The sequence below is a fragment of the Schistocerca cancellata genome, chromosome 1 (assembly GCF_023864275.1).
Source record: "Schistocerca cancellata isolate TAMUIC-IGC-003103 chromosome 1, iqSchCanc2.1, whole genome shotgun sequence".
Taxonomy (NCBI): Eukaryota; Metazoa; Arthropoda; class Insecta; order Orthoptera; family Acrididae; genus Schistocerca; species Schistocerca cancellata.
Window position 1 is genome coordinate 293,953,689 of NC_064626.1, and position 14,966 is coordinate 293,968,654.

General features: G+C 41.7%; 1 protein-coding gene across 1 annotated transcript in view; it reads left to right on the plus strand.

Moving 5' to 3' along the window:
• LOC126170786 (melanopsin-like) overlaps nucleotides 1–14,966 on the plus strand; it is a 158,843-nt gene that overhangs the window by 127,855 nt on the left and 16,022 nt on the right. Inside the window, exon 5 of the mRNA XM_049920753.1 lies at nucleotides 11,857–12,115. Coding sequence (XP_049776710.1) covers nucleotides 11,857–12,115 — 259 coding nt within the window. The remainder of the gene's footprint in view (nucleotides 1–11,856; nucleotides 12,116–14,966) is intronic.

The following is a 14,966-nucleotide window of genomic DNA, read 5'->3' on the forward strand; positions in this document are numbered from 1 at the left end:
TTGTGTTCAGTCTTTGAAGCAGTAGGACGCTTTAACATGACTTGGGAGAATAACTTTACAGCCATAATCCCGTTAGCTGCATCTTTTTTGGTGTCATCCTTATTTTAAAAAGGATAGCGAGCCTCTCTTATCGTCGAGACAGGGTTCATGTTGTTTACATCATATTTATTTCCCCGGTAACGCGAAACCCCTTTTCTATAGGTGACTCAGAAGGCTATGCATCCACTCACTCTTTATGATTATATGGAAACCATTCACATTTTTGTTTTTACTTTACAAACGAAATGTCAGTTTATAGTTCAGCATAAATATAAAAGTTGTAGGTGCGAAGCAGAAACTCAGAGCAGTATCTGAATAGCTCATGGCCAAGCCACTAAGTGACGGACGTATCATGTGAGGAAACTAGCGCAGCCGTACTGAGGCAACGGGGCGTACGTAGGATCTTTCATTCTCTAAAACTCAAGATGTAAATTCCAGTGTATCCAGTAAGTGTACTAATGACGGAAAAGAAGCATTAGAAAGACTCCCTAATTTTATGTACGGTTAGCGTCGAAAAACTAGGGAAATCACACATATGCGCATATATATATATATATATATATATATATATATATATATATATATATATATATATATATATATATATATATATATAACCTCAAATCTACACTACTGGCCATTAAAATTGCTACACCAAGAGGAAATGCAGATGATAAACGGGTAATCATTGGAAAAATATATTATACTAGAACTGACATGTCGTTAAATTTTCACGCAATTTCGGTGCATAGATCCTGAGAAACCAGTACCTACAACAACCACCACTAGCCGTAATATCGGCCTCGATACGCCTGCGCATTGAGTCAAACAGAGCTTCGATGGCGTGTACAGGTACAGCTGCCCATGCACCTTCAACACGATACCACAGTTCATCAAGAGTAGTGACTGGCGCATTGTGACGAACCATTTGCTTGGCCACCATTGACCAGACGTTTTCAATTGCTGAGAGATCTGGAGAATGTGCTGGCCATGGCAGCAGTCTAACATTTTCTGTATCCAGAAAGGCCCGTACAAGACCTGCAACATGCGGTAGTGCATTGTCCTGCTGAATAGTAGGGTTCTCAGGGATCGAATGAAATGTACAGCCATGGGTCGTAACACATCTGAAATGTAACGTCCACTGTTCAAATGCCGTCAGTGCGAACAAGAGGTGACCGAGACGTGTAACCAATAGCACCCCATACAATCACGCCGGTCGATACGCCAGTATGGCGATGACAAATACACGCTTTCAATGTGCGTTCACCGCGATGTCGCCAATCACGGATGCGACCACCATGATGCTGTAAACAGAACGTGGATTCATCCGAAAAAGTGACGTTTTGCCACTCGTGCACCCAGGTTCGTCGTTGAGTACGCCATCGCTGGCGCTCCTGTCTGTGATGCAGCGTCAAGGGTAATGGCAGCCATAGTCTCCGAGCTGATAGGCCATGCTGCTGTAAACGTCGTCGAACTGTTCGTGCAGATGGTTGTTGTCTTGCAAACGTCTCCATCTGTTGATTCAGGAATCGAGACGTGGCTGCACGATCCGTTACAGCCATGCAGATGAGATGCCTGTCATCTCGACTGCTAGTGATACGAGGACATTAGGATCCAGCACGGCGTTCCGTATTACCCTCCTGAACCCACCAATTCCATATTCTGCTAACAGTCATTGTGTCTCGACCAACGCGAGCAGCAATGTCATGATACGATAAACCGCAATCTTGATAGGCTACAATCCGACCTTTACCAAAGTCGGAAACGTGATGGTACTCATTTCTCCTCCTTACACGAGGCATCAGAACAACGTTTCACCAGGTAACGCCAGTCAACTGCTGTTTGAGTATGGGAAATCTGTAGGAAACTTTCCTCATGTCAGCACGTTGTGGGTGTCGCCACCGCCGCCAACCATGTGTGAATGCTCTGAAAAGCTAATCATTTGCATATCACAGCATCTTGTTCCTGTCGGTTAAATTTCGCGTCTGTAGCACGTCATCTTCGTGGTGTAGCAATTTTAATGCCCAGTGGTGTACTTAACTTATGCCAAATTATCTTGTGAAATATTGTTATGATTTCATAATTAATATTTCAAATATATTGTAATACTTTTTTTATTTTAGAAAGTAAGTGAAGAGTGCTCCTGCTGGGATCTCTTACTCTCCCGTCTGTCAACCTTTGTACTGGTAGGACGCACTATAACTGTGTTCCTGGCGTATCAGTAATAAATCGTTCTTTTGTTTAGACAAATGTGATGTAAGTGAGATGTGTTAGCTTTAGAACCATTTCCGATTAAATTAATGTAAGTTAGGCAAGTCTCATGAGTTTTCGTTTTTAAGAGTTCTCCTAATACATATATGATACATGACATGTTGTAATAGTTTATTGTTACAGCCAACGACCATTACGAGTGTAACAGATCGTGGCGTCTGGACACAATAGCCGAATACAATTAGTATTCAGTCATTTATTCATTTGCAACTTGTTACAGTGTCCCTGAGATTAATTGCCGATCATCACGAAGCGTTTTGCAAACTTGACCCCAAGCGCGGAACGTTGATTATCTGCCAACACTTTCCAGGCTATAATTCCCTTTCGCCCGTAAATAACAGACATCGGCCCCGCAAAACTGATGTTGGTACTAAGAGATGTAATCTTTTCTGAATCTCACAGCATTTTCCTATGTGTCAATTTGGGCACTAACAAAACTCCGTCCACCATCAACAGTGGCCGTCGGTTCCAGTTAATTTTAAAAATTTTCTTTTCAGGGATTAATTTCAGTTTCTATTTAAAGTCTAATTTTAGTGCGCGAGCAGACGCGTCCGATTTACCGTGGCGTAATAACAAAAATTCTGAAAATACTACGGAAGCAGAGTCTGTTGTACTCTCCATTCAATCAAGTGTGCACAAATGTCGACAAGCAGAATCAAGATCCGTACTGAAGTACACAACTTCCACACATATCTTAGCGAAAGATCTTACCGGGACCACGAGAAAATTCTGATTCAGCGTAAAATCGCTTAGCATGTCAAAGTCACTTACTCACCAGGCTAGTATGACAATAGAGGACAAGAAAGGAAAGATGAAGTTTCAAATTTCGCGATTCACACATCATTCAAGCGGGAGGATCGCTTGAGTGTTTGACCATCGCACAGAATTACTTATGAAGGACATAGTACTAGGCATCCCTGGCGTAGGAATACAACTGAATTAGTTGAACACAAGTAACCCACCAGGTCCAGACAGAATTCCAGTTCGGTTTCACTGAGTCCTCTGTGGCATCGGCCCCGTACTTAGTTGCGTTGGTTCAAATGGCTCTGAGCACTATGGGACTCAACATCTTAGGTCATAAGTCCCCTAGAACTTAGAACTACTTAAACCTAACTAACCTAAGGACATCACACACACTCATGCCCGAGGCAGGATTCGAACCTGCGACCGTAGCAGTCCCGCGGTTCCGGATTGCAGCGCCAGAACCGCACGGCCACCTCGGCCGGCTTAGTTGCATTGATCATCTCTCAACCAGCGCAAAACCCTTGAAACTGAAAAAAACAGGTGATTTCTGTATATAGAAACGGTATAAGAACGGATACAGAATATTATCGATCAATACCACTTACACTGATTTGCTGCAGAATTCCTGAACTTGTTGTGTGTTTGAATATACACTACTTGCCATTAAAATTGCTACACCACGAAGATGACGTACTACAGACGTGAAATTTAACCGACAGGAAAAAGATGCTGTGATATGCGAATGATTAGCTTTACAGAGCATTCACACAAGGTTGGCGGCGGTGACGACACCTACAACGTGCTGACATTAGGAAAGTTTCCTACCGATTTCTCATACACAAACAGCAGTTGACCGGCGTCGCCTGGTGAAATGTTGTTCTGATGCCTCGTGTAAGGAGGAGAAATGCGTACCATTACGTTTCCGACTTTCGTAATGGTCGGATTGTAGCCTATCAAGATTGCGGTTTATCGTATCGCGTCTTATCTGCATGGCTGTAACGGATCGTGCAGTCACGTCTCGATCCCTGAGTCAACAGATGGAGACGTTTGCAAGACAACAACCATCTGCACGAACAGTTCGACGACTTTTGCAGCAGCATGCACTATCAGATCCGGTACCATGACTGTGGTTACCCTTGACGCTGCATCACAGGCAGGAACGCCTGCGATGGTGTACTCAACGACGAACCTGGGTGCACGAATGGTGAAACGTCATTTTTTCGAATGAATCCAGGCTCTGTTTACAACATCATGATGGTCGCATCCGTCTTTGGCGACATCGCGGTGAACGCATTTTGGAAGCGTGTATTCGTCATCGCCGTACTGGCGTATTACCCGACGTTATGGTATGGGGTGCCATTAATTACACGTCTCGGTCACCTCTTTTTCGCATTGACGGCACTTTGAACAGTGGACGTTACATTTCAGATGTGTTACGACCCGTGGCTCTACCCTACATTTCATTCCTGCGAAACCCTACATTTCAGCAGGATAATGCACGACCGCATGTTGCAGGTCCTGTACGGGCCTTTCTGGATACAGAAAATGCTCGACTGCTGCCCTGGTCAGCACATTCTCCAGATCTCTCACCAACTGAAAACGGCCGGCCGGGTTGGCCAAGCAGCTCTGCGCGCTACAGTCTGAAACCGCGCGACTGCTACGGTCGCAGGTTCGAATCCTGTCTCGGGCATGGATGTGTGTGATGTCCTTAGGTTAGTTACGTAAGTAGTTCTAAGTTCTAGGGGACTGATAACCTCAGAAGTTAAGCTCCATAGTTCTCAGAGCTATTTGAAGCATTTCGAACCAATTGAAAACGTCTGGTCAACGGTGGCCGAGCATCTGGCTCGTCACAATACGCCACTCACTACTCTTGATGAAATGTGGTATGGTGTTAAAGCTGCATGGGCAGCTGTACCTGTACACGCCATCCAAGTTCTGTTTCACTCAATGCCCAGGCGCATCAAGGCCGTTATTACGGCCAGAGGTAGTTGTTCTGGGTACTGATTTCTCAGGATCTAGGCACCCAAATTGCGTCAAAATGTAATCAAATGTCAGTTGTACTATATTTGTCCAATGAATACCCGTTTATCATCTGCACTTCGTCTTGGTGTAGCAACTTTAATGGCCAGTAGTGTACTTCGAAAGTTAAGGCAGCTGCATCAAGTATCTGAACAAAGATAAGGCCTTGTTGACGAACAAGAACAAGAACAAGATAATGTCAAAATTAATCCAAAGAGCGGAAAGCGACAGAAGGTGTAAGAGTTCTAAAACAAAACACTGCCTAATGATCTCAAAAAATTCCTACATGATTTATTTTTGATGTTTATGTGTGGTAGAATTTATGTCAATTTATGAAGGATATTTTTTAAACACGCAAAATTTCTTTTGAGGTATATTTTGATGATCTTTTCAATTCATGTGGTTCTGCTCGTCCGTGAAATTCAGAAGTCCGCAGATAACGGACTCCAGGTCGCCGTATTATTCTTTGCTTTCGGAAGGCAGTCAATACATTTCCGCACTCTTATTTAGTGAACTAAATATGAGATTACGGAGTGTAAGACCAGCCTTGTGAGAGGATCCAGAATTTCTCAAAGAAATTGATTAACTGAACGTCATAGACGAGTTTGTGTTTAAGTGGAGGCTAGTTAAATCATGATCGCCGAAGCAGAAAGGTTACGAAATGCTTTTAGGCAACGGTAGAAAAAGCATTTCTGAAAAAATAAAGATAGAAATATAAATGTTAAGAAGTGTTATCTGCAGTTGTTTGGAGGTGCAACGTGCACTATATGCAGTACAGAAGAGAGGAAAAGTCCTTGAAATTCTTGCTGAAGATTTGAGATTTGGGGGGGGGGGGGGGCGTGGCAGGCTTGGATTTTTGAGGATAATGTACTGCGTTGAATGGGGCAGAATACAAATTTTCCCCACATCTTGAGTAAAATAATGTAGCATTAGACAGCAAGGAAGAGTTCATTTGGCCCAAGATGTACTAGGAGGAGGTAAAAATTGTAGACAGCACTAATCTAGTTCAAGTGGCCGTAGTTTGCAAGAATTACGAAGAAATGAAGAGTGTTGCAGAGGACAGACTTGTGACGAGAGCTACATAAGACCAGCTTTTGGCCTGAAGCCACAACTGATTCGAGAACAACGATGTACACACACACACACACACACACACACACACACACACACACACACACAAGGGTAGCAATAAGTATCAACGGCCAGACAACTAGTGCGGCGCAGCGTATTTTCCTTGCGGCCCATAGCGTTAAGTTATGAATAAATCTCATAGAACGACATTAAATTACTGAATATCATCACTTTCTCACAACTTACGGGATGTAAGCAGCGCGGGAGAGAAGTTATCAGGAGGCATAAATGTTGAGTGTTCCACACTGAGTTTGCGTTATGAGTGGCATGTTTCGAAGAATTTAATTTTGAGAACGTTATTTTGTAAAAAAATAATTTCTCATTGTAAGTTTTATCACAATACGTGATGCGCATCTCTCGGGATTTACCTGAGATGGGGCGGCAGACAGGTTTGAGAGCTGTCCCACTTGCCTCGTTTAGTGTTTTTTAATTGTAGCTGATGTTCAGTCGGAATGTGGAGCACCATCAACGCCTTCCTGTCCGTTTCGAAACAGTCGTCAACACCTTCCACGCATATAGTTTCTCTTCAGTACACTTTCACCCACATCGTATACGTATCCGTTATCTTACTTGTATTACCTCTCTATATTTCTGTCTTACGTGCCTCGGGATCGACCACGGTTTCAGTCATCGTTCCTCTCAGTGCGTTACGATATTAAATGCTTTCTTCCTTCTTTAGGTGAAATCACCACAAATCAACACCTACATCTTCATTATTACTAAGCAATTCACTCTATGAACAGCGAGCGCAGGCACCGCATGTAGTGGGAACAGCGACAGTTAGAAGTTAAAAATTGACACTTCGTTCAACAGACGAAACCTTCTTTAGAAGTTAAGTCCCTAAGGGCCACACGTTAAATTTATCTGGCTGTGTGTAGTGCCGCCGACATACATAAGAAGAACCACTCTCTCTCTCTCTCTCTCTCTCTCTCTCACACACACACACACACACACAGATACATTTAACGTATACTCTTGGCTACTTAACATATGAAGGCGCTCGCGCCTGTCGAGTGAAAGATGTAAAAAAATGGAGGTTGCTTGCGACTTGTGACGGCTCTACAGTTTTAATTCATTTATAAGTGCCTGGCGGATCGTTCATACAACCTCTAAATCCTTACGCTCTCGAATAGCACGCGGGAAAAACGAACACCTAAATCTTTCCGTGTGGGCTCTAATTTCTCTCAGCTCATCGCGATGGTAATTTATTACTACTTAGGTGGGAGGCATCGAAATATTTTCGCATTTTGAATATAAGTTTGTAATTGAAATTACGTAAAGAGATTTCATGCGCCACGAAACACGCCTTTATTTTAATAATTGCCATTTCAACGTGCTTCTCACATCCATTAGTACTATCTCCCCTATTTCGCAATAATGCAGAAAGACGTACCAATGTACGAAATTTTTCAGTGCCCCACGTCAAACGTACTTGGTAAGTAATCGATACCGCGCAGCAAAGCTCCAGATGCGTAGTGTAGGCACTTTTCTTTAGTAGATTTGTTGTATTTTCTCTGTGTGCTGTTAATAAAACTCATTCTTTGATTCACCTTCTTTAGAACATTTTCTGTGTGATGGTTCCAGTTTAAGTTGTTTCTAATTGTATGCCTAGCCACTTAGTTAAATCGACAGACCTTCAGTTTTTACAGTTTATCATTTAACCAAAATTTAACGTCCTTTTTTTAGTGCTCTTGTGATGAACCTCACATTTGCTATTGTTCCAATTCATTCCCCGCTTTTCGCATAATGCAGGTATGTTGTATAAATCACACTGCGATTCATATTGGTCTTCTGGCGTGTTTTCTAGACGGAAAACGACAACAGCATTAGCCAACAATCTCAGAGGTGAAAGTCGAATGCTGTTTTTCCTAATTTCACTCCATAATCATTCTGCGTATTATTTACCGCATAATTGCTGTAAGGATACGTTTGTGCACCTAGTTATCGACGCTAGCTACATAGTTCGACATTGTGACAGGCTGTAATGTGCAGCAGCCTGAGTTAGGTTTAGCCAGCCAATCAAACACCACCCACCTAGTTGTGAACTAGGGCTAGAGTGTTTGAGGAGACCCGTAGTTCTGGCGTGCGTGCGTAACTTGGCATCTCGTTTCGGTAACCCGATGGCGTGGTCCGGTGTTTTCGGAACGGTGGTGTGGTAAAGAGCAGTTGCCAGTTTCCAGGCAATGCATATTTACATTACGAGTTTGTTAATCAGTCGCCGACATTGTATGGTTCACGCACGTTTACTTCCTTGGTTCGCGCCTGGAAGTTTCAAGTACAGAATTTCATCCAAACCATCACTTAAAAGAGTTGTCTTTCATGATGAGATATGGTCTTTACAGTTTCGTTGTGGAAACTATTAAAAGCATCTCGCATTGAACTCCGTGCTACATTTCAAGCTTCTGTGAAATGTCCAGAATCTTTGAGAATTTGTGTTCATTTATATCTGACTTGCTCTTTTAGTTGGTTCTGCAACAGTTTCCTGACCTGTTCTGGGAACCTTGGGGAGGCTCTTCCTATATGAATTAACATGATATGAAATTCTCAATATCGTAAATACGGTTTTTTAATCTGCATCTAGTCATAGCGTACAGATTTAGATTGGACACCTCCTTTTTTGCAAGGAGTAAAGCAAATTTTTATCTGCGTTTTAAAAGGATACAGGCAGCGTGCATTCAGTTATGATTGATGCGAATGCTACGGTATTCAGTTTCACTAAGTACTCCCTGTATCCCTCGTGTCACTCTACTTGCTCAGGGTTGTTTGTGTTTAAGACATCTAGTATATAACACAACCATTTACACTTGTGTGGGTTCCAGAACTAACTGATCTTTTTTAATTATTATTGTTCTGCAGCTAGTTATGGCAGTATTTTCATTATCTTGCAAGCTCCAAAACTTTAAAGTGGTACATATTGTTGGACTGTAAGTTTCAAATTAGTTATTTATCTATTTATACACTGGATAACTTAAAAGATCAAAGCATGTAGATATCTGGTACATACCATTTAAACCTCTTACTTATATTATTACTAGCATGCTATTGCGCTGTTCAGTGCGTTATTTCATCGACATAGCACGTTTTCTACACTGTTTGGCGGCACATGTCAGAATTATCAGCAGATGATGACTAATGATTTTTACTGTACGCTAATACCTTAACATTAGGGTTATAGAAATATTTGAAGATCACAAACGTTTTGTACTGCATTTTGTAGTTAATATCCCAGTATGGAGGCGCTATTGTGTGAGGGAGGCTCTAAGATCATGGAAACAATTAATTCATACCTACATGAATGTATTGTACTAGTGGTCTCTATGCTAATTTATCGATGTAACATGTAGTTCCGCCTGTGTTAGAGCAGTAGGCGAGAAAATTTCGAACTGGAAGAAGAAACTGGTAACATAGTATATTGTCTGGCTGATTTTGATATCAGTTAGAGACGTGTTCTAGCCAAACTTAGGGTTGAGAATATCATTATTTACTTTGCAGATTCTCGTTGAGAAGCACACTTTAACCTGATCATCATCATCATGTGTATTTTCAATGAAATATAACCATTTCCTTTACTTTAAGTCTGTGGTCACAAACATTTTTGTCAAAAGATTAGCGTTTTCGGTCTATGATGAACATCTTCGGATCTATTTGATAAAAACAATGACCTTATGTACTGCAGACAATGTCGCAGCTTGGGATACAGAACCAGATTGGGTGACGTACTTTTATGAATTTAATATATGGTACAAAGATCGAATTATGCTCGGTTGATAACTTATTTCATTAATGTCAGTAAGCAAATCATGTGTAAATCTACAACTAAAGAAAATTAGATATGAAAATATTTAATCTGTAAGTCCATTTATCACGGTATAGCTGTAAATGTGTGTGGGGGGCCCATTTATCACGGGATAATTATATATATGATTTTGGTTGGGGTGTGTTGAAATATTGTGGGCTAGCGTGAGACTTTTAATTAACTTATACCGCGATAACACTCGTACGGACATCGGCTGCCCCAAAGTACGTACGATATAATGTTTTTTAAACACAACGCGCGACTCACCGCCATCTAACAAATAGTTTGCGTGAGTGCTGCTATTTAAAAAAGAAAATATGAGTATTCTTACGCAAGCTGTAATTATTAATATGAGTCTCAGGGGCTACTGGTTATTTATGTACCAAATGTCACAAAGCTTAATTGAGATATTGCGGAGCTTATTGAATGGAATGATTTTCAATATTTCTTATTAGTTATTTGCAAGGCAAAACTGGAGAGAATCTCATCTGCCTTTAGGCGGCGAAAATGAAACATACTGAACTCATTCAGTGCTGTGGATTTTGGTGAATGAAATTTATTACTACGCTTTTTAACTTTGAAATTAATGAAATATCAAAATTGAGAAGTCGCTCGCATTTACATTTAATAGTATGTCATGAAATTTTAATTAAATAATACAGTCAGCGTAATGGCCGACAAAATCCTGCTAGGGGAGATGAGCTCCCTGCACTACAAAGTTCTGTACAAAACTTAGTTAATGAAAATTAATGGTAGCGACCATGAGAAGTGACAAATAAGACAATAATACACACTTTCTAATAACAATTTCTATTATATTTTGCAAAAAATACAGAAAAACTTACATTAATTATCAGACAGCACTGCAATGGTGGCCTACGGCTAAACGAAACAAAACAGGAAAGCTCCTTCAATCAAAGCATTGTGTCTGATCTTCTTGGCCTATGTTACACAGAGATTATACAAAAAAAAACTACAATCTTTATTATTTGTTATACATCGCGCAGACGCACTTAGTCTTTACACAATTTATGGTTCACACGTCGCACAACAAAAACTTCCTTTCCCTTTCTCCAAATGTCCATTTATGTGACGTACCGTCATACATTGCCTTTGCAAAGTGTGATGTAGCAGCCGAATTTTTCTTGTGAAACAGTGCAGCTTAACGCAGAAATGTTGTCATTTTGCCTTTGTTTAAGCCAAGTGTATTTTTTTAAATCTTGTTTGCAGTGGAGCCACGAGTGTTTTGTGGTCAAAGTGATACATATTTAGAGAAATAACACAATTTCATTTTGGTGCAATGTCTGAACTTTCGTTCGCGATGGGAAATGTGTAATAATACTTGAGTATTACAATAAGCAACCTCGCGCATGAGCATGCTATGCTCTTTCCGTTACTTTTTGGATAAATACTTCCGAATATGACGAAAAAAGTTCATTTTTGAGTACAGTCTAGTTGACTGCGTTGGGGCTTCATTGCGATTGGTTGTTTCATTTCACTGACCTGAAAATAACTGATTTCATAGTCTGTTTCATTCTAATAGTCTCTGTAATTCAAAGACATGAGATTTTGCTTGATTAAATGCAAATGATGACACTGATAAGACAGGCTTGGCTTTTCATATGACGATAATGTCATGGATACATGACATGTGGCTTGTCACACGATAGATAAGTGGGGTATAACTTGTCGCTATCTTGGACTTCTGATTTTATTGCCAGTAACTGCAGTGGCGTGACAGTAGCGCTGGCTAATAATACAAAATTAAACTATGCTCCAGGTTCATCTGGATATGCTAAATTCGTTTATTTACTGGACACTTAACGAAGCTGCTTTCATGTGGTCTCGTTTACAAGGTGTGCGCCGCGGCGTGGGTGTACTGCCTGTTCCTGTCGGTGCCGCCGCTGCTGGGCTGGAGCCGCTACATCCCGGAGGGCTTCCTCACCTCCTGCTCCTGGGACTACCTGACGCGCACGCCCGCCAACCGCGCCTACTACATCTACCTGCTCGCCTTCGGCTTCGTCCTGCCCGTTTCCGTCATTGCGTATTGCTACACCTTCATCCTGGCTGCAATACACGCTCACGGCCGTGAGATGAAGGGGGTAGAGTCAGCAGGTTAGTGATTTTCTCTTTTCTCATTTACGTTGCAGCATCACAGCGTGTGACAATAAGGAACTTGAGATTAGAAGCTTGAAAACTGAAGAGGGAACTAATTCTGAGAGAAAGCAAGTTAAGAATAACTTAAAATGTAAAAGTAATGAAAATTTACATGTATTTTTTAATTTTTTCAACAGATAGTGTTCCATCATGTCACACGTCGCTAAAATATTTTCAGGAGACATCAGGGTCATTCTATATAAGATCCCTGGCAATGATCTCTGTTCGGCGAAGGCAAGAGTCCAAAAGTTGCCGGAGTTACGGTTCAATTGCAACCACTGATTGTCGATTAGATCCGATAGAGCTACAAAGTAGCGGGGATATTGATTGCTACATTTCACACACTCTTCCCAATACTCCCAGAGAGTTTCTATGAGATTAAGCAGGCCAGCTGAGGTGCAACAGAATGTCCGATTGTTCATCAAACCAGGAACCTATGTGTGCAGCCCATTGATTACAGTTTTTGTCATAATTCCGGTGTCCACAGCATACTAATCATGAAAATATATAACAAAGGTAAATCTTGAACACTGTGAACATTGAAATACACATTCTGGATTACGTTCAAAGGAACCTGGAGGAAGCCCAGGTCATGGTATGAACAACATCCCCAAATATATCACATCAACCACTGGTCTGATTTACATCCGCCAAACACTGCAGGTTAAATGCATATGCCGTTGGCATATACTATGATTCCCTTCTGCCTTCCCGTCACAACTAAATATCATTCCACCTTACTGCGCTGATGTCACATAATCGAGTGAAAAAGGTACATAAACTTCACTGTCCTGTTTCACGTTGACAATGCATGATAACGTGACTGCTCAAATGAAAAGGAAGCTACGGTTAAGTCCTAAAAATTTTAATAACAATACTGCGGGTGGAACAGATATTGATACACCGATTGCAGCCCTTAGGATCAGAGTGGATGACTTAAATGCTGAAACTCCTGGGTTGCTGAAGGATCTAATTTTCCATCGTGTCCTGCCCTTCCTTGGCACAAATGAAACTCTGACCTTTCAAGATTAAGGGACCGAAGACATGCGAGTCACATGGGGTGATTCCAGGGCTGAAAGGAGGTCGTTCCATTACCTCCCACTGAAATTTTTGAAAGTCGATGAGTAGAGGTGCTTCTTCATCGAAAAATAAACTTGGCATCACTTTTCCGATATCTGCGACGTAGAGGAGGCCCGGAATGCCGCCAGCCTATACTCATCCGTTTTGGGGTAGGATCAAATTGGTGACACCGCATTACGTCACATGCCACCATCTGTGCAATGAAACCTGTTTCTTGCTCCGCGTATCTCAGCAGGTGTGTCAGGAGGCACCCAATCTTACCTTCTCTGATCCTCTGAAAGATGGTTACGCATTCAATGGCCATAACAAAGCTTCTCGTATATTGTGTAATGCACATTTCCTTTGCTTATCGACGGTTCAACAGCAATGTCGGACACAGTGATATGACGATTCGTCCGTACGAGCTCCTCCACAAACGAAATTGTGGCACTGGTGCTGACGGCGTGCATGTCCAAGTCCATGGCGTGCCACATCCCCGATGTTTACATGTCGTGCCTCATAACACTGACACCATCTGCATTTTTGTTCACCGTGTGAGATACCGCTTTCCGTAGACCTGATTCATCCCGCGATAAATTCGTTAACGGCGCTCCACTGGCATCCTCTGTTTGTGCTGATCGGGAGGAATCCAACATGCAACAAACTGCTTAAACAGCTAGCCAGAAACGACGAAAATGCTGCGCATCCATTAACTGCGCTTGTTCAGCTGGGAATACCTCCACATCGTCTCTGAGTAAATACGTTCTACAGTGTGGGATTAGATACAACGCCACTACAGCAAACGTCTGCTCTACAGTTGGGCGCATCTCATATCAACTCCACACCATACGCTGCGCTCCAAATCGACTAGTGTTCAAGTTGAACTTTTCTAGTGAAACATTGCAGCGTAATCTGCAAATATTATCATTATAGATTTATGTATGCACTGTTTTTTATTGTAATCTTTTTTTGGGTCATTAGACTTTTGACTAGTTTGATGCGGCCCGCCGCGAATTCCTTTCCTCTGCCAAACTCTTAATTTCAAAGTAGCACCTGCAACCTACTATGTCAATAACTTGCTGCAAGTATTCCAATCTCTGTCTTCCTCTAGAGATTTTGCCCTCTACAGCTTTCCCTAGTACCACGGAAGCCATTCTCTGATGTCTTAGCAGATGTCTTATCATCTTGTTCGGTCTCCTTGTCAGTGTTTTCCAACATTCCTTTCCTCTCCAATACTGAGCAGAACTTCCTCATTCCTTACCTTATCAGTCCACCTAAATTTCAACATTCGTCTGTAGCACCACATCTCAAATGCTTCATTTCTCTTCCGTTGACGTTCTGCCACAGTCCGTGTTTCACCACCATACAATGCTGTACTCCAGACGTACATTCTCAGAAATTTCTTCCTCAATTTAAGGCCTATGTTTGATACCAGTAATATTCACTTTACCAGTAATGCCCTTTTTGCCAGTGCTAGTCTGCTTTTGATGTCCACCTTGCTCCATCCATTGTTGGTTGTTTTCCTGCATAGGTAGTAGAATTCCTTGACTTCATCTACAGTGTGACCATCAGTCCTGACGTTAAGTCTCTCGCTGTTTTCATTTCAGCTATTTCTCATTACTTTCGTCTTTCTTCGATTTACTCTCAATTCAAATTCTGTACTCATTACGCTGTTCACTCCATTCAGCAGATCATGTAATTCCTTTTCACATCCATTCAGGATAGCAATGTCATCAGCGAACCGTATCAT